General features: G+C 50.1%; 2 protein-coding genes across 3 annotated transcripts in view; both read left to right on the top strand.

Moving 5' to 3' along the window:
- The window catches only part of UXT (ubiquitously expressed prefoldin like chaperone), a 122,974-nt gene extending 122,696 nt beyond the window's left edge, over positions 1–278 (top strand). For both annotated transcript variants that reach the window (XM_054250889.2, XM_078363155.1), the window contains exon 7: positions 179–278. In XM_054250889.2, the coding sequence (XP_054106864.1) occupies positions 179–232 (54 nt within the window). In that variant the 3' untranslated portion in view covers positions 233–278. The remainder of the gene's footprint in view (positions 1–178) is intronic.
- Positions 279–1,480: 1,202 nt separating this feature from the next.
- On the top strand, positions 1,481–15,149 carry ELK1 (ETS transcription factor ELK1). Its single transcript, XM_035289233.3, has 6 exons — positions 1,481–1,635; positions 9,940–10,183; positions 11,324–11,767; positions 12,488–12,919; positions 13,549–13,650; positions 13,736–15,149. Exons 2-6 carry the CDS (start codon positions 9,974–9,976, stop codon positions 13,832–13,834), a joined length of 1,287 nt encoding a protein of 428 aa, XP_035145124.1. The 5' UTR covers positions 1,481–1,635; positions 9,940–9,973; the 3' UTR covers positions 13,835–15,149.
- The last annotated feature ends 4,246 nt before the right edge of the window (positions 15,150–19,395 follow it).

Here is a 19,395-nt window from a genome sequence, read left to right as displayed (position 1 = left end):
GTGAGAGCAACTCACCCCACTACCAGACTCTGTGTTTAGGGTGGTGACCTGAAGAAGGGAGAGAGCGGAAGAAGGGAGGGACCATCTTTCCTTCTAAACTGGAGTCAAGGGAGGGAGGTCAGAGCAAGCCTCGGGGCATAACCCAGACCCAGTCTTTGATCAGTCTCCTCTTTTTCAGGGGCTTAGAGAACTACAAGGCCTGCAGAATTTCCCAGAGAAGCCTCACCATTGACTTCTTCCCCCTATCGTCAGACATTAAAGAGCCTGAATGCCTTTGAGTCACATGGCATTTCTTTTTCCCCATGAACTCTGCTGGTTGCCACAGGGGCCTGTTACTAGGGCACAAAGTTACAGAGAGACCCCTGAGGTCCATTCTCTCTGTGGAACCTCTAAAATGCCCCAGCAGTCCTGCCTCCAGCCTGTTGCCTGGCAGTATTTGCCAGCTGACCTTATGCACTGCCCTCTCTTCTGTCATCTTGGCAACCTGGGCCCCCATCTCAGCCATTCCTTTTCTTAGACACCACCCTTTGATTTGCCATAGAGAATGAGCCGATTTATGGTGGTTTGTTCATTTTCACAGCAACCAAAGGGCCCTAAGGTTTACCCTTTCACACACCCAGTCGCTCCTCAGGTGCCCTAAATTACACCCACACCCACCTCAGCCCTGCCTTGTCCTAGCCCCTGCTTCTAAGTGGTTCCAGCTTCCAACAGGCAGAGCTGAATCCCGCTCTCCCTAGTCCGACCCCTGTTTTAGGTTGAGTCCAGCCGCCGCCAATCAACGCAGACCCAGGTTCCTCCCCTTTTTAAGTTCGGCCACAGTTCAGCCCTGCCCTCTGAAGACATTTCGTTTCTGCCACTCAATACTCCGTGTGCCTGACAGCCATCCTGCCCTCCTACCTCCGTTGTGTTCTAAATTCGTCTTCTACCCAGCTCTAGGGTCCTTTCTAACCATAGAGGTACACTGTCCGCCTACGCACAGCCCAGCCCAGCCCGACCCACTCCTGCCGGCTGCTACGCCCATTTCTATACAAGTCCTGCTTCCGCTGGGCAGCGTGGCGTGCGGCACCGCCCCCTTGGTGTTTTGGCAGGGGTCTAGAGTCCCTCATCCGCCAATCAGAGGAAAACAGGGCCACCCACCCCCGTCCTTGGAGGCTGTCTTCCATCAATCCCATGTAAGCCAATCAGTGTGAGGCAGTCCCCTCCGCGCCCCCCCACACACCCCCCCCAGCCTTATCAGTTGCTCACAGTCCGTCAGTCCTTGAGCCAATCGCCGTGGAGCACCAGGAAGGCGGAACAAGCCTCCTCGGGACTCCAGGGGCCGTGAGCATTCCATCATTTCCCCTTAGGCCAATCACAGCACAGCTCCGTGGGGAAGGTCCAGTCCCCCAGCCCCTCTAGGCCGTGTGGCCGATTAATAGCGCTTTGGCCAATCAGCGAGCGGCGGGACACTGGACTCCTCCTCCCCGTGCCCACGTGAGCCGTAGGGAAACGCAGGGGCGGCTTCTAGGTGCTGTCGCCGCCGCCACCGCCGCCGCCGCCTCGGAACCCAGGCCTGGGGGGCGGTGGGGCCGCGTATGGAGCCCCCGCCCCCCGGAGCTACCAACATTGCCAACGCCACCGCCACGCTACACACAGGTGAGCTCTGGGCTTGGAGGGTGGAGGGCCCGGTCCGTGACCCCACGTATCCTTCCCGCCCCCGCTCAGAGGATGTGGCTTGGCCGGTGGCCTGCTGGTGTTCGACTCCCCGCCGCCACCACCACCACCACCACGGCTGGTGGACCTGCTTGTGGCATTGCCCACGCCCTTCGCCCCTTGTAGTGGATCTGACCGTGGCCTAACCTCCCCCTCCCGTTGTATAATGGATCGGTCTGCGTGCTTATATTTTTTCCCACGCCAACTTAGGATGGACTCGTCCATAGGCTTTCCCCCTACCCCCACGCACCCCCCATCCACCCACACTTATAGGGAGCCCGCCTGTGGCAGTGTTCAGTCCCCTTAATAGTAGGTGTATCTGAGTGTTTGCATTTCTCCTAGCCTCAACTTTCAGGGGAAGACCCGTCCGTGGCCTTGTTTATTCTTCCCCTCCTGTTCATTGTAGCGAATCAATTCGTGGCGCCGCACCCCTCCACACACATCCCTCTTTAACAGTGGGTCTATCAGAGTTTGTATTCCTGCCTCCTCCAGTCCCCCAATGCATCAGTCCATGGCTTTTTTCAGAAACCCGCCACACACACACACACACACACACACACACCATCACCATCACCACCACCACCACCATTTTATAGTGGATCAGTCTTCATGTTTGGATTCACATCCCCTTAGCTATCAGTCCATTGCCCTATCTGTCCTCCCTTTTTCGTAGACTGTCACTGTAGCGCTTGGGCTTCTCTCTTCTTTTTAATAGTGAGTCAGTCAAGTGCTTTATATTTCCCTATTTTCAGTAGCTCAGTCCATAGCCTTGTCCCTCTCTGCTTTGAATCAGTCTGTGTGATGGCTTTTCTCTCCCCTCACTGTGGTGTGGTGCAGGAGTCTGTAAGGTTTTCTGCTCTCCTTCCCCTCAGATGTTGAGCCTCATCCCCCCTCCATTTTCAGTGGATCTGTTCATTGGCCTTCCTCCCCCACACCCCAGTATGCTTGCACAGTCCCCCGCATACCCTCCCCTGAGTCCAGTGCTTTGTAATTGGAGGAAGGTCTGCCGTGTACTTTGAATTTCCTTCTTTTTTTTCCCTTCCCAGAGGAGAACGTGCTGATCCTCTTTTCCTTGTGGTGGAGAAATGTATGGCCTTTCTTGTCCCCCACCTCTTAATATAGTGGGTCAGCCTGATCACACTTGTAACCACAAAGACGTTCTGCCTCACTACAATAAGTAAACACATTAGCGCCAGTGATGATTGTAATGCCAATAGGAGCTAGCGTTTATTAAGCACCTGCTGGGTATCAGAGTGTGTCATATGAATGAGTTTCTTTAATCCTCACCACAACCCCATGAGGTAGGTACTGAGGGAGCCGGGCCATAGGGAGGTTAAATTCCTTACTCAGAGGTGGCCCAGGAAGTACTCAGGGCACAGGATAATTTTTGAGGCTCCCCTCTTAGACCCCATCCCACCCCACGTGAGGCCTCGGTCCTTAAAAACCAAATTGGTTCCCATCTCCAAGCTTTTGTTCTTGCTGTTCCCTCTGCCTGCAGAGCTGTCTCCATTACCCACCTTGTCTCAGCACCCACCCACCCCCCAATCCCAGCAGCTCTGTGACCTTAGATGAGTGATTTAGCCACTTCCTCTCTGCACCTTTTTCTTCATTTGTGAAATGGGGGATCAGAACTAGAATCCCCTCCAGTGTAAATAAATATTACCTGTGAAATAATGGTAAAACAAGTAACCTTTTTAGCATTACTGCCTATACCTCCCCACCCCCTGACTGTGCTCCAACCACACTGCCTCCACTGCACAGCTCCTGAAACAGCAGCCATGGACCAGCCTCAGGCCCTTTGCATTGGCTGTTCTTTGTGCCTTGTATACCACTCCCAGATCTCTGCATGATTCCTTTCAGCACTTTGTTCAAATACCAGCCACCAAAAGTTTACCACACTGTGGTGCAGGGAATGCAAATACAAAAAGATAACATGTATCAAAGATGTTTCTAAGAATGCTCGTTTGTATATGAACAAGGATTTTCCTCCTTTTCGAAAGGCTGTGTTTACAAAACTGTGAGGTATGTAATAGGCTCTGTAATGGCACGGTATAAAAGCTGTTTCTAGGAGTGCTAGTTGCATATGTGAATAAGGACTGTGTTGCATTGAAAGAATGTGTTCACAAAACTGTGGTGTGTAGCCGGGCATGGGGGTGTGCACCTGTAGTGCCAGCTACTTGGACTGTAGCTGAGGTGGAAGGATCGCTGGAGCCCAGGAGTTCGAGGCCAGCCTGGGCAAAACAAAATCACTGTGGTGTGCGTAATACACTCTCCTAAAGGCACAGGCATAAAAGATGTTTCTAAGAGTAATCACTCTTTTTGTTGCACCTGGGTAGTGTTAGTTCAGTAAAGATTGATTGTCACACCATGGTGCTTGGAAAATACTATACAAAGGCACATGTATTACAAAAACAGTTCCTAACAATGCTGCTTGTAAAAACAAAAAAAAAAATCAACCCCTCCCTTACCATCTGAAGCTGCACACCCAGGAGGGCTCAAGCCAGGTCCCTGCTTTGTCCCTTTATCACTGTGACACACTGTGTGGGTTTCTTGTTTGTGTCTGTCTCTCCGCATTAGAATGTGAGTCCCATGAGGACTCAGTTTTTGTCTGCTCATTCACTGCAACGTCTCCAGCACCTGAAGATGTACCAGGTAAACAGCAGATGTTCAGTAAGAATTTATCCCATGAATAAATGGGAAAAGGATTATTTCAGACACCAGCATAGGGGTCAGATGGAGAAGAAGGGATACGAGGGCTAGTTAGTTGGGACTGTTCCTGCAGCCAACCTTTACTGAGCCCCTTGTGAGTACCAGGTGCTCTTCTAGGTGCTGGAATATGGCAAGGAACAAAACAGGAAGAAATATCTGTGCTTGTGGAGCTGACATTTATTAAAAGTTGGGGAGGCTGGGCACAGTGGCTCACGCCTGTAATCTTAGCACTTTGGGAGGCCAATCTGGGTGATTGCCTGAGCTCAGGAGTTCTAGACCAGCCTGGGCAACACGGTGAAACCCCATCTCTACCAACATACAAAAAAATTAGCTGGGTGTGGCGTCATGAGTCTGTAATCCCAGTTACTTGGAAGGCTGAGACAGGAGAATTGCTTGAACCTGGGAGGCGGAGGTTGTAGTGAGCCGAGATTTCACCATTGCACTCCAGCCCTGGCAACAGACTCAAAAAAAAAAAAAAGTTGGAGAGACAGATTATATGAACAAAATGAACCAGTAAAATTAGTGTAATAGACAAATGCTGAGAGGAAAGAATGAAATAGGGCAGGTGGGAATCGAGTAGTGCGGGTGGTTAAAATCTTAGGCACAGAGCAGGCCACACTTGGAAGGTAACTCTTGAATTAGGGCCTCAAGGTAGAGAGGGAGAGAGCCATAATGTCTAGGGGAAGAGCATACCAGGCAGAAGGAAGCACCAGTGCAGAGGCCGAGGTGGGATGGTGCCTGCCATGTTCAAGGAACATCAAGGCAGCCAGTGTGGCTGGAGCAGAGTGCGGGGAGGGGTAGAAGGTGAGGTCACACAGGTGTTGGGAGCCATATAGTGCGGGCCAAGGTGATCCATAGGGTAGGATTGCAGGGATGGGGGGAGAAGGATGACACGCTAGCTAATAGCTAATATCTGTGGAGTGTCTACCACACATGAGAGACACTTTCCTAAGTCTTTTACAGAATTAACACATTTCATCCTCACAGAAGCCTTGGAGGATAGGTGTACTCTTGAGAATATTTCACTTTGAAAGTAAAATACTCCCATTTTACAGATGAGGAAACAGGCACAGAGAGGCTGAGTAACTTGCTAAGGTCACACAGCCAGAACAGGGGCAGAGGAACATAAGGCTGAAGACCCAGAAAGAAGAACAGATTTGCAAGGGCAGACAGGTCATCTGGCACCTTGGATCACGCAGAGGAAGAATGGATTCTTCCTGGAACGTGATGTGATGATTGTGTAATTGAGGCCATCAAGTGAGGGAAGAGCTCTCCCTTCGGGGAGAACAGCCCGTGCTTACTCTCAGAGGTTGGAACTGTCTTGGGAACGGTAGATAATTTAGGGTGGCTGCCTCAGAGCCTTTGTACACGCCATTCACTCCACCTGGAGGCCCTCTCCCTCAGAGGTCAGCCTGGCTTACTACCTCCCGTCCTTCAGGCCAGGTGTCACCTCCTTGGGGAAGAATTCCTTGCACACCCTGTGTAAAACAGCATTCCTGTCACCCTCTAGGATCTTACCCTTCTTTGTTTCTCTTCATAGAGAACAGGTGGTGTAAGGTGGCTAGGATTGCCCGCTATAGCCAAATCACTTAGGTTTTGAATTCCGGCTCTGCCAACTTCCAGCTGTGTGACTTTGGGCAGGTTACTTCTATGTACCTCCACTGCCTCATGTGGAAAAATGGGGGAAATGCTAATCCCCACCCTTTAACGGTGGTTTGAGGATTCAGTGAGTTAAATGATTCCAACAATGTGCAGCACATGGTAAGGATCGTATCTGGCTTGCATGTTTAAATTATTTAAATGTATGCATAGCATACCCGTAGGTGTCTGACAGGCCTCTGAAACTGATCATCTCGAAAACTGGCATGATCCCCCTAAAAACTTACTCTCCTGCAAGGCTCCCATCTCAGCTGTCCACAATGCTGTCCTTGTGGGTGACTAGGCACAAACCTAGACTCACCGTGCACCCTTCCCTCACCTCCCCCAGGCATGCTGTCTGTCACCAAGTCTATTCTGTGTTCAGACTTTCTCCAGAACCCGGCCACATCTCGCCAGTCCCACTGCTACCACCATTGTCTACTGCAGTGGCCTCTTCAGTCCTGACTGTTCTCCTCACGACCGCCAGGGGGATCCTTTTAAAATCCTAGTCACAGTCTGTCACCCCTCTGTTCACAACCCTCTTGTGGCTCGTGTCTCACATAGAGTCCTGACAGTGCCCGAAAAAGCCTGGCTCAGTCTGGCCCCTGTTGCTCTGTTCTCATCTCCTGCCGCCTCCCTGCTCTCCCCCTAACCCATGCTGGCCTCTTCTCCCCATGTCATCTGCCAGGTAGTCTCCAGCCTCAGGCCCTTCACACCAGCTGCCGCTTCCACCTGGCTCAGTGGTCTCAGATACTCACAAGCCCAGTTCCTTCACCTCCTTTAGGTCTCTGCCCAGGTGTCCTCTCCTTGGTGACTACTCTGCCCTGACTCTCCATGTGAAAGTAACAGCTCTCCTCTGCTTGATTTTTTCTTTTTTTTGCCATAGCCCTTACCACCATCCGACGCACGTTTGTACGTGTTTGACTTGTTCCTCGTCTGTCTTCCCCGCTAAGATATGAGCTCCTGTGGAGCGGGATTGTTGTCTGTTTTGTTCTCAGCTACATCTGCAGCACCTGGCCCACAGGAGGCATTCACCAAATGCTTGATAAGTGAAGGAGATAGAAAGAAGTAAACACATCCAAGCAAGGCAGATTACTAGAACTCTTATGAGGGGTCAAGTGGGAGAGGTGACAAAATACAGAGCCCTGCGTGCTATTGAGGCCGGAAGCCCACTGTCACCTTTCACTTAGCTGATAGGTTCTGTTGCAGCTGGAAAAGGAACTGGTAACATTGCCTGTCTTCACCACCAGGAGTCACTCTGAACTCTTCGGGCTTCTTAAAACAAGCCCGCCTGCAAAACAAATTCAGTGAGGTCTCTGGTGACCGAACTCTAATCGGACACTTCACGGCTTTGTGACTTGTATAATTGAACAGGAAGCTCACGTTTTTTTTCCAGTTTTCCCTCAGGAAAGGAAGCAGTAACGGGGTGGCAGGGAGGGTCCTGTTCTTTGAGGGACATGTGGAGAGGGAGCAGTTGGTGTGAGGGGCCGTTTAGCCTAATGGTGAAACCCTTAGCCAGCTGGAACCTGACTGCCTGGCTCCAGGAGCCGGCTCTGCCACTTACAGCCGTGTGGCCTGTGGAAGGTACATAGACATTTGTGCCTCTGCTGCCTCATTTATAAATTAATGACAGTAAGACTACCTACTTCTCAGAGACGTGATGAGGAATAAATGAGTCAGTGCCCATAAAAGATAACAGTACAGGTGTACATGCCCTTATCCAAAACCCCTGGGGCCAGCTATGTTTCAGAATTTCAATTTCTTCAGAATTCAGAAAGGTGACATGATGCATATATGATGTTACATAACACCCCTTAGTAAGCTCTGTGATTGGCTGTATTCATATTTCTGCAGCAAAATGTATGAACACTCATACTAAGTGAGAATCAATAAAGGCAAGAAAGGGCCTTGTTTCATTTCAAATCAGGTTTTGCTGCCAAAAGAGTTAAAAGAAGCTTTCTGTTTTTAGAGCATTTTTGGATTTTGGAATAGCAGATAAGGGACTGTGAACAAAATCAGCAACTAATATTTAGAGCTTATCATACACCTCAGGCATATGATATTTCATACATACAATATCCCTATGAACTACGTATTATTGCTATCCTATTTTACCAATGGGCATATCATTATCTCCATTTTACAGGTGAGAAAATTGAGGTACAAAGAGGTTAAAGATTATCGGCCAAGCATGGCGCCTCATGCCTGTAATCCCAGCACTTCAGGAGGCCAGGGAGAGAGGATTGCTTGAGCCTGAGAGTTTCAGAACAGTCTGGGCAAGGTAGTAAGACCCCCATCTCTAAAAAACGAAAAAGAATATGCCCAGGGTCACACAGCTAATAAGTGGCAGAACCAGGATTCAAACACTGGAAGTTTGGCCCTAGTGCCTGGGCAGTTGTCCAGCAGGCCACGTTGCCTCTCAGCTTAGAACAGTGCCTGATGCGTATTAAGCTGTCCATAGATGTTAATTATTACTGTCATCAAGAAAGAACATTCAGGTCCGAGCACGGTGGCTCGTGCCTGTAATTCCAGCACTGGGAGGCTGAGGTGGGAGGTAGGTGGATCACTTGAGGTCAGGAGTTCAAGATCAGCCTGGCCAACATGGTGAAACCCCATCTCTACTAAAAATACAAAAGTTAGGCAGGCATGGTGGTGGGTACCTGTAATCCCAGCTATGCAGGAGGCTGATGCATGAGAATCGCTTGAACCTGGGAGGCAGAGGTTGCGGTGAGTCAGGATTGTGCCACTGCACTGCACTCCAGCCTGGGCGATAGAGAGAGACTCCATCCCCCCAAAAAACAAAAACAAAAAAAAGAGAACATTCACGGACAGTAACAGGACAGAGAGAACAGGTGTTCAGTTTTAGGATGGCTTCATAAAGGAAAGGACCTTTGAGCTGGGACTTGAAAGGTAAGGAAGACTGCTAGGTGGAAGAAGGAAGCCCCACGTTGAGTGAGTAGCGTTTGCAAGGGTCTGGCAATAAAAAAAAAACCTGAAAACTTGACATTGATATGGTAGAAGATACAGATAATGCCCGAGTGAGGGGGATGGAACTAGTTTTCTATTCTCGCTGTAATAAATTATCACAAACTTAGCCACTTAAAACAACGCATTTGTTATCTTATAGTTGTGTAGGTCAGAAGTCCCACACTGGTCTCAGTGGGCTGGAATCCAGGTGTTGGCAGAGTTGTGTTCCTTCTGAAGGCTCTAGGGGAAAACCCGTTTCCTGCTCATTCAAGTTGTTGGCAGAATCCAATTCCTTGAGGTTGTAGGACTGAAGTCCCTGTTTCCTTACTGTCTGTCGGCTGGTAGCCATTCCCAGCTCTAAGAGGCTGCCCACAGTCCTTGGCTCTGAGCCCCCTTCCTCCATCTTCAGAGCCAACAATGGCAGGTTGAGTTCCTCTCACATTTCAAATCTCCCTGCCTCTTCTGTCGTCACATCTCTGAGCTACCTTTCTTCATCATCTGCTTTTCAGAGCTCATATGATTAGATTGAATTTACTCAAATAATCTCCCTATCTTAAGGTTTGTAACCTTAATTTCATCTGCAAAGTTCCTTTCTGCTGTGTAGTATAAATAACACATCCAGGGATTACGATATGGAGCAGGGGTGGCATCATTTGGCCTACCACAGTCTGCCCTCTGACCCTCATAGATTGACATTTGTCCCACATGGAAAATAAATTCACACCATCCTAAGATACCCACGAATTGTATTCATAACAGGGAGCAGCCCATGCTAGACTGGGCAGCTAGAAGTTAGCCTGGGGATGTTGAGGGAATGATGGTAGGGTTTGAGGACAGAGATGGAAAAAAGATGACAGAAAAAGGAACCCTCCCCCCGCTGACCCCTTCCCCTCCTATGTCCACTGCCTGTCAACTCAGCTGTTCGCTCTCCAGGTACCCCTGGGATGGCGTGAGCACTCCCCCAGCGATGGACCCATCTGTGACGCTGTGGCAGTTTCTGCTGCAGCTGCTGAGAGAACAGGGCAATGGCCACATCATCTCCTGGACTTCACGGGATGGTGGTGAATTCAAGCTGGTGGATGCAGAGGAGGTGGCCCGGCTGTGGGGGCTACGCAAGAACAAGACCAACATGAATTACGACAAGCTCAGCCGGGCCTTGCGGTACTACTATGACAAGGTACAGTCTCTGAGACCAGAGCTGGGACCCCCTGACATAAATATATAAATAGATATAAATATGAGAGATATTTCTTTTGTTTTAATTGCTATAGCTATGAATATTTATACCAGTATTTTTAATATTCTTGTCTAATTGCTGTTGTTGCTTCATTTTCTTACCACTTTAGCTTCAGCCTCCACAGTGGTGGTAATAAGGAGGCCTCCTCACCCTGTCCTCTGCAGTGACCTTGCCCTGTTCCACTTCTGTGTCATTAGCTTCAAATAATCCTCTGTATGAATAATTCATCACCCCATCCATCTACATTAATATACTGTCTTCCAGCATTTATATCAGTTACTTCATTTTCTTATCTTATTGCATTTGCTAGTCACCAGAACTGTGTCCTGACAGCCACCCACAAGGCCTGGTCCTGTGAACCCCTGGTTCTTGGAGCCAGGAGGAAGACCTATTCCCATACCTATTCCCTTTCATCCCACTGTGAAGAGGAAGTTATAGGACTGAAGTCCCTGGTGGGTCGGGGAGGGAAAATCAGATAGACAGACCTGGAGAGTGACAGAGGGGAGACTTGGAGAGGGGTTGATGGGAAGGGGCTTAAAGAAAGAATTGTCGGCTGGTCACGGGTGCTCATGCCTCTAATCCAGAACTTTAGGAGGCTGAGGCAAGCGGATCATGAGGTCAGGAGATCAAGACCATCCTAGCCAACATGGTGAAACCCTGTCTCTACTAAAATTACAAAAATTAGCCAGGTGTGGTGACATGTGCCTGTAGTCCCAGCTACTTGGGAGGCTGAGGCAGGAGAACTGCTTGAACCTGGGAGGCAGAGGTTGCAGTGAGCCAAGATCACACCACTGCACTCCAGCCTGGGCAACAGAGCAAGACTCCAGCTCAAAAAATAAAATTGCTGTGGGGAGAAGAGAGAAAGGGAGAGACTGGGGAGGGATACAGACAAGGGGATTCTAGGGGGAGAGGAAATGGGCTGGGAGGGGAACTTACAGAGACTGGAAAGCCGGAGGGGGGCAAGTAGAGAGAAGCCACTAGGAGAAGAGAAACACCACTCTGCCCTTCTTCTCCTCTGACACCCTGCCTCCAGCCTGCCCCTTTCCTCTAAGGCCCTCTGTTCCTCTCCTCCCTTCCTAGAATATCATCCGCAAGGTGAGCGGCCAGAAGTTCGTCTACAAGTTTGTGTCCTATCCTGAAGTTGCAGGGTGCTCCACTGAGGACTGCCTGCCCCAGCCAGAGGTGTCTGTTAACTCCACCATGGCAAATGTGGCCCCTGCTGCTATACATGCCACCCCAGGGGACACTGCCTCGGGAAAGCCAGGCACTCCCAAGGGTGCAGGAATGGCAGGCCCAGGTAGTTTGGCACGCAGCAGCCGGAATGAGTACATGCGCTCCGGCCTCTATTCCACCTTCACCATCCAGTCCCTGCAGCCGCAGCCACCCCCTCATCCTCGGCCTGCTGTGGTGCTCCCCAACGCAGCTCCTGCAGGAGCAGCAGCGCCCCCCTCGGGGAGCAGGAGCACCAGTCCAGCCCCCTTGGAGGCCTGCTTGGAGGCTGAAGAGGCTGGCTTGCCTCTGCAGGTAAGGACTGGAATATAGAAATTCAGTAAGAGGAAGTGGTAAATAGGAGAGATGTGTAATCCCCAGATGTCAAGGGAGGCTGGTAGAAGAGACATAGCCATCCTGTTAAAGGAGATAGTGGTGGAAGGAAGAACACAGACATCCTCTTAGAAGGAGGGGTGGGGCAGAGAGCTACGCAAATCCAGAAACAGAAGGGGGAGAGAGAATACTGTGCTACAGTTAGTAGCTGCAGAACATGTAGGTGCCCGAATATTTGTTAAATGCACTGGTTCTCACACTCTAGCACTCATCAGAATCACCTGGAGGGCTTGTTAAACCACAGATTACTGGCCACACCCCTAGAGTTCTGAATGTGTGGGGCAGGGGAGGGGCCCAAGAATTTGCATTTTTGTTTCCAAACGAGGGGAAGATGCTGCTGGTCTGGAGGAAGGTAAATTTTTTAGAACCACTGTTTTAATGCATGAGGATGGTATCCCTCAGATTCCTGCCCACTTCAGGTTGTCTCACCCCAAGTCCCCTGTCCCATAGGAGGACCTGCCCCAGAGGAAGCCCTACTTCCTTGACAAAGCCCTAGGTCCTGTTGGAGGACCTGCTCTGATGGGCAGTCATGCCCCCAGTACCAAGTGCCACCTTCCCTGGGAAACCACTGGGTGGTCCACAGGAGAAAGTGTCTCTACTCCAACAGTCCTCACGCACCCTGTGTGCCCCCTTCTTTCCCAGGTCATCCTGACCCCGCCCGAGGCCCCAAACCTGAAATCGGAAGAGCTGAATGTGGAGCCGGGTTTGGGCCGGCCGTTACCCCCAGAAGTGAAAGTGGAAGGGCCCAAGGAAGAGTTGGAAGTTGTGGGGGAGAGAGGGTTTGTGCAGGAAACCACCAAGGCAGAGCCAGAAGTCCTTCCACAGGAGGGCGTCCCAGCCCGGCTGCCCGCGGTCATTATGGACACCGCAGGGCAGGCAGGCGGCCCTGTGGCTTCCAGCCCGGAGGTCTCCCAGCCGCAGAAAGGCCGGAAGCCCCGGGACCTAGAGCTTCCACTCAGCCCGAGCCTGCTGGGTGGGCCGGGACCTGAACGAACTCCAGGATCGGGAACTGGCTCCGGCCTCCAGGCTCCGGGGCCAGCGCTGACCCCGTCTCTGCTTCCTACGCATACATTGGTGAGTGCCTGCGGAGGGGTGGGGCGGCTGGGCAGCCAGCACCAATGAGATTGGCATGTGGTGGGTGACTGACAGGAATCAGAAAAGGGCAAATGTGGTTATCCCTGAAGAGGGTGGAGCCTTCGAGTGTGATTGACTGGGCTGACGCTGGGCTGGAGAGAGGGTTTGAGGAATGAAGGGCAGGGCCGGGGACTTCTGTGGGTGGGACCGGGGGACATTCTGTGGGACTATTTCTGTATTGGGGTGTGGCTTAAGAAACCTGAGCAGGGCTTTTTGGTCTGGAATTTGCATATTGGGTTTCACCAGTGGGACATGAGTTGGAAGTTGACCCTGAGCTGTTGGGATGGTGCCTTGAGAGGTGTGAGAGCAGCATGTGGATAGAGTCTTGTGGGTGGTCTTGACCAATGAGGTCTCAGCAACTGAGGGTGGGCTCTTGGGTGGGGAGGGGTGTCTGCAGAATTTGAGAGATCATAGGCATGGCCTCTGTGGTTACCATCCAGGTGTGTGCACTTTGGGGGAGTGCCCTTGGGAGTGTGAGTGGGAAATCTGTGGTGGGGCTGGGACCAGGTCCCTTCCATCTTCCCACATCTATCCTCTACTCATGAGCTCCGACCACCCCTTCCCCACAGACCCCGGTGCTGCTGACACCCAGCTCACTGCCTCCCAGCATTCACTTCTGGAGCACCCTGAGTCCCATTGCACCTCGGAGCCCAGCCAAGCTCTCTTTCCAGGTAGGATCCTCTTTCCCCATTTTGGACAGGGTGAGAGACCCAAGAATGGCCCCCATCTGTGACCTCTCCCTCTTTCTGCCTTCAGTTTCCGTCCAGTGGCAGCGCCCAGGTGCACATCCCTTCCATCAGCGTGGATGGCCTCTCGACCCCCGTGGTGCTCTCCCCAGGGCCCCAGAAGCCATGACTACCACCACCATCACCACCCCTTCTGGGGTCACTCCATCTGTACCCCTGAACGTCTTTCCAGCCAGCCATCTCAAGGACAAACATAGTTCACCTGCAAGACTCATGCTCTGTGGTGGGGTGGGGATCCTTGGGAAGAATTACTCCCAAGAATAACTCTCATTAACTCTTCCACAGAAAACACACACGGCTTCCACAGCTTCTCTCTTTTCTGTCAGTCCCCCAGTGGCCGCCCTTACACGTCTCCTACTTCAATGGTAGGGGCGGTTTATTTATTTATTTTTTGAAGGCCACTGGGAGGAGCCTGACCTAATCATTTAGGGTGGTTAGGACATCTCCCCCACCTCCCCACTTTTTTCCCCAAGACAAGACAATCGGGGTCTGGCTTGAGAAGGACCTTTCTTTCTTTATTTCTCAGCCTGCCCCTGGGGAGATGAGGGAGCCCTGTCTCCATTTTGGGATGTGGTTAGAAGAGTTAGTTTGTTCTGTTTTTATTATTCCTGGCCATACTCAGGGGTCCAGGAAGAATTTGTACCATTTAATGGGTTGGGAGTCTTGGCCAAGGAAGAATCACACCCTTGGAATAGAAATTTCCACCTCCCCAACCTTTCTCTCAGACAGCTTATCCTTTTTCAACCAACTTTTTGGCCAGGGAGGAATGTCTCTTTGTTCTTCTCCCCCCTGAGAAGCCATTCCTTTGTCTGCCAAACTCCCTGGGGTCCTGCCTGTTTCCTCCCAATGGAGGGTTTTTTTGGGGGGTGGTCCCCGTCTGGGGGGCCCCTCCAGCCAGAACTCCAGGTCTCCCTGTCTCTCCCCACCCTGCCATTTTGATAGTATAATCTATTTTTAAATGGGACTTTTCAATAGGGGAGAGGGGATCATCTCTTCCTATATTTGGTGGGGTGGGTGGGAAGGAAGGGATTGGGGGGGAATCTTCCTGCCACCTCCCCCCCGCAAGTGTTTATTTTTGATACCAAACGTGTATTTTCAGTTCCCTCCCTCCCAGCCCCCCAATTTCCTGCGGGCGGGTACAAAGGACCCTTTAAATGTCCCTGGAGTTGGGAGGGAGGAATGGGGGACATAAAGCCTGTCCTGTCTCCATTCTAGCAGGAGAGAGTGGGTTCAGAAGACTCCTGGGCTCACCTCCTGTCAGTGCTGGCCCAGCCCAGGCCTCGGGACCTGGAGGTTGGTGATTTGGGGGACGGTGCTACACTCGTCTCCACTGTTTGTTTTACTTCCCCAAAATGGACCTTTTTTTTTCTAAGAGTCCCAGAGAATGGGGAATTGTTCCTGTAAATATATATTTTTCAAGGTGATACTGGAGGCTGCTGGCACTTTTTGTCGGATGTTGTCAGGACTAGCTGAGTGTGACAAGCGTGACAGTGTGTGGAGGGTGTGAGGCAGAGGTTGACTGTGAGAGATGGTGTGATGGTGTGTGTGAGAGAGTAGGGACTGCATATTGTAACCATGTGTGTGTCAGAGATGTGGAAAGCTGTGATTGTGTGTGAGAGTACAGAAATTGTGACCACAGACTTTTGATGGTGTGTCTGTGTGAGAAATTGTGGCTGTGTTTCAGAAAATCACTGAGCCCGGACGAGTAGTCAAGGTACCATATAAGAACCTGCAATGGTATACACAAAATAATGTTTAAGAGAAGGAATGGGGACTGCCGCCCTGTCCCTGTTTGATGGTGAGCAAGACAGACTGAGTGGCCAAAACCACATGTGAGAGACTATGTGGGCATGAAACTGCAGTAGAGGTTGTCAGGGATTGTGGCAAAGATTGTGTAGGTGACAAACCTCACTATAGGCAACTCACTGTTTGAAAAATAGATGATGTGCAAAACTGCTGACTTGAGGCTGTCGTGTCAGCTAAAGCCGTGAGACTGTATGAGTGAGAACTTGATCATATGGGAGAGAATGGCTGTGAGACCAAACCAGTGACTGAGACCACGGATACGAGAAGGTGCAACTGTGTGTATGAATTGCAGCGTGCGAGAGACTAGCAAAGGCTGAGAAAATGAATGGCTGTGACTGGGAGAGTGTGACAGGCTGTATCTGTGTGTGTGAGAGAGAACCTGAGACTAGTGGCAAGTCGATTTACCGTTACTACCACAATCTATTCAAGAAAGTGGGAGAGAAAGTGACAGTGAGCCAGAGCGACTGACATGGTGTAAGATACCACGTCACTGGGCGTGCGAGGGAGAGGGACAAGGAACTGTTTCCGAGAGACTTGCAGTAGCAGTAACAGGAAGTCAGCAACTGTGGGAGAGGAACTTGACAACTTAGAGTGTCAGGGGGTCCGTGAAACAGTTCATAAGAAACCATGAATCAGGGGCCATGCAAAAGAGCTGAGCAAATGAGACACGCCGAGTGACCATGTGACAGGGTGTGTGAGAAACTTGCAAGGCTGGGTACATGTGTCCGTGATGAGCTGACCATATGAAGAAAATGACGGTGTGCACGACCGAGACGGCATGGGTGACCGTGTATGACTTATCGAGGGCCTAGTGGTAATGGTGAATGGTGACTGAGTATATCAGAAGCTGACTGAGGGACATGATGAAACAGTGATAGCTGAGACAGTGGCTGAGAAAGTGATTGTGTGTCCATGGGTAAAACCCTTTGCAAGAGACTTTATGAAAGGCTGTAAATCAAGGACTGGGGGTGCTGGAAGCTGATTAAGAAGAAATATGAGACTAGGTGAAGATGGTGTCTGAGATACTGTGTGATAGTGTATGCGTGTGAATGTCTTCGTAGGAGAGGCTGTAGTCAGGGATCGTGGGTGTGTGAAAAAGTGGCTTGAGTGAGAAAGGGGTAGGAGAGGTGATTTTTGTGCATGTGCGAGAAACTTCATAAGAGACTAGTTAGTGGTGACTAAGTCAGTGACTATTTGTGTATGTGAGAAAGAAACAGGCCAAATGAGTGGCTAAACGTTTCATGAGATTGTGTGACTGTGCACGCGTATGTAAGAAACTGACTGGTGAGAGAAAATATTGGCGATATTGACTGAGCAGACTGTAAAACATGATTGTATGTGCGAATCCATGTTTCCAGCCTTACAGTCTCCTAACAGTTTCACACATACAATCATGTTTTATCAGAATGAGAGGCTGTGTGATAGAATGTCTGAGAGGCTGTGTGATTAAGAGAATATAATAAAGGCTGTAAATTCAGGCTGGGTGTGGTGGCTCATGCTTGTAATCCCAGCACTTTGGGAGGCCGAAGTGGGAGGCTCACTTGAGGCCAGGAGCTTGAGACCAGCCTGGGCCACACAGTGACACCCCATCTCTACTAAAAATTTTTTTTCTTTGAGATGGAGTCTTGCTCTGTCGTCAGGCTGGAGTACAGTGGCATAATCTCGGTTCACTGCAACCTCCGCCTCCTGGGTTCAAGTGATTCTTACACCTCAGCCTCCAGAGTAGCTGGGACCACAGGCACGTGCCACCATGCCCTGCTATTTTTTGTATTTTTAGTAGAGACGGGGTTTCACCGTGTTGGCCAGGATGGTCTCGAGCTCTTGACCTTGTGATCCGCCCGCCTCGGCCTCCCAAAGTGCTGGCATTACAGGCGTGAGCCACCACACCCCGCCTCTACTAAAGATTTTAAAAATTAGCGTAACGTGTTGTACACCTGTAATCCCAGCTACATAGGAGACTGACGTGGGAGGATCACTTGAGGCCAGGAGTTTGAGTTTGAGAACAACCTGGACAACACTAACAAAAAACAAAATTACCAAAACAAAAAACACAAATTACCCAGGTATAGTGCTGCACGCCTGTAGTCCCAGCTACTCGAGACACTGAGGTGGGAGGATGGCTTGAGCCCAGGAATTTGAGTTTGAGACCAGCCTGGGCCATGTGGCAAAACCCTCATCTCTCCAAATAATTTAAAAAATTAGCCAGGTGTGGTGCATGCCTGTAGTCCCAGCTAACTTGGGAGGCTGAGGCGAAGCCACAGGTCGAATGTGCAAGGCCCTGGAGAAAATCCCTCTTCTGTTTTTCCTGTTTCTCCACAGGCCCCTTCCGCTCAGTCCTCTGGGCTGGCTTCTCCTACTTCTCTAAAACTTGAAATGCTGGGGTTCCCCAGGACAAAGCCCTCGGATTCCCTTCTCTCTCCTGCATCCTCTCTAGGTCATCATATCCAGGCCTTCACACTTGAAATACTACTACTCCTACATGGGATGCTCACGTTTTTACCTCCAACTCAGACTGTTCCTAATGGCACTTATCAAGCTCTAAAGTTTTGTTTATTTCATTGATTGATTCTTTTAGCACATGTTTATTGAGCATCTGCTGTTTGCTGGTGCCTGTCTAATGCCCTGCAGACCCACAGTTAACAAGCCAGACAAAAATCCTTGCGCTTGTGGAATGATACTTAGGGAGTGAGAATGACAAGAAGCAGGCAAATACATAGTGGCAGGTAGAGACGTAATAATTGAATAAGACAAGACTCTCACTCTTTGTTTAAGGAATCTGCAGTCATTTTATTGCCTAAACGTGTGGGAGAAGATAGAATGCTGACAGTCCTCTTCCACAGGGAATCCTGTGAGTATTTATACAGTTTAAGAACAAAGGAAATATTGATTATAATATTACCAGGGCAACAGGTGGTTAAATAAAGCAGCCAGCCAGAATTTCAGGTTTTTTTTTTTTTGTTTTTTTTTTTGAGATGGAGTCCCACTCTGTCACCCAGGCTGGAGTGCAGTGGTGCGATCTCGGCTCACTGCAGCCTCTGCCTCCTGGGTTCATGCAGTTCTCCTGCCTCAGCCTCCCAAGTAACTGGGATTACAGATGTGTGCCACCACACCTAATTTTTGTATTTTTAGTAGAGATGGGGTTTCACCATGTTGGCCAGGCTGGTCTCTAAATCCTGACATCAGGTGATCCACCTGCCTCAGCCTCCCAAAGTGCTGGGATCACAGGTATGAGCCACTGCACCCAGCCAATTTCAGGTTTCTTGAAGAGTTTGTTTTCACAGGATAACACAGCACTGATTGTCTGAAGTCTTCGAATCTTAACAAGACTCCTTTGTTCAAGGCACACTTTCAAGGATAGGCTTATGTTATCTGAGAACAGAGTACATCTGTAATGGATCGGATTATTAACAGACCTTACTGCCCATAAAACAAGTGCTCCTGAAGAACTTCTGTTTTAACTGCTGACCAGATTATTACATTTGAATTTGCAGAATGGTATCGCTCTTCCCCCTTCCTCCCTAAGAGCAGAATAAATTAGGCATTGCCTTCCTATCTTTCTTAGCCTTCTTTTTGTTAATTAAAAGCAAAAAATTTAAAGCAGGCCCTGGAGTTTCATTAGGGTTTATTAAAAAAAAAATTTTAAAAGGGCCGGTGCAATGGCTCGTGCCCGTATTCCCAGCACTTTGGGCGGCCAAGGTGGGAGAAAATCTTGAAGCCAGGAGTTTGAGACCAGCCTGGGCAACACAATGAGACCCCATCTCTACAGAAAATAAAAAGTTGTGTGGTGATGTGTGCCTGTAGTCCCAGCTACATGGGAAGGGTAAGTTGGGAGGATCACTTGAGCCCAGGAGTTTGAAACTTCAG

Source organism: Callithrix jacchus, chromosome X, assembly GCF_049354715.1.
Source record: "Callithrix jacchus isolate 240 chromosome X, calJac240_pri, whole genome shotgun sequence".
In the NCBI taxonomy this organism is placed as follows: domain Eukaryota; kingdom Metazoa; phylum Chordata; class Mammalia; order Primates; family Cebidae; genus Callithrix; species Callithrix jacchus.
Note: the sequence above shows the minus strand (reverse complement) of the source record. Positions and strands in the feature narration are given on the sequence as shown.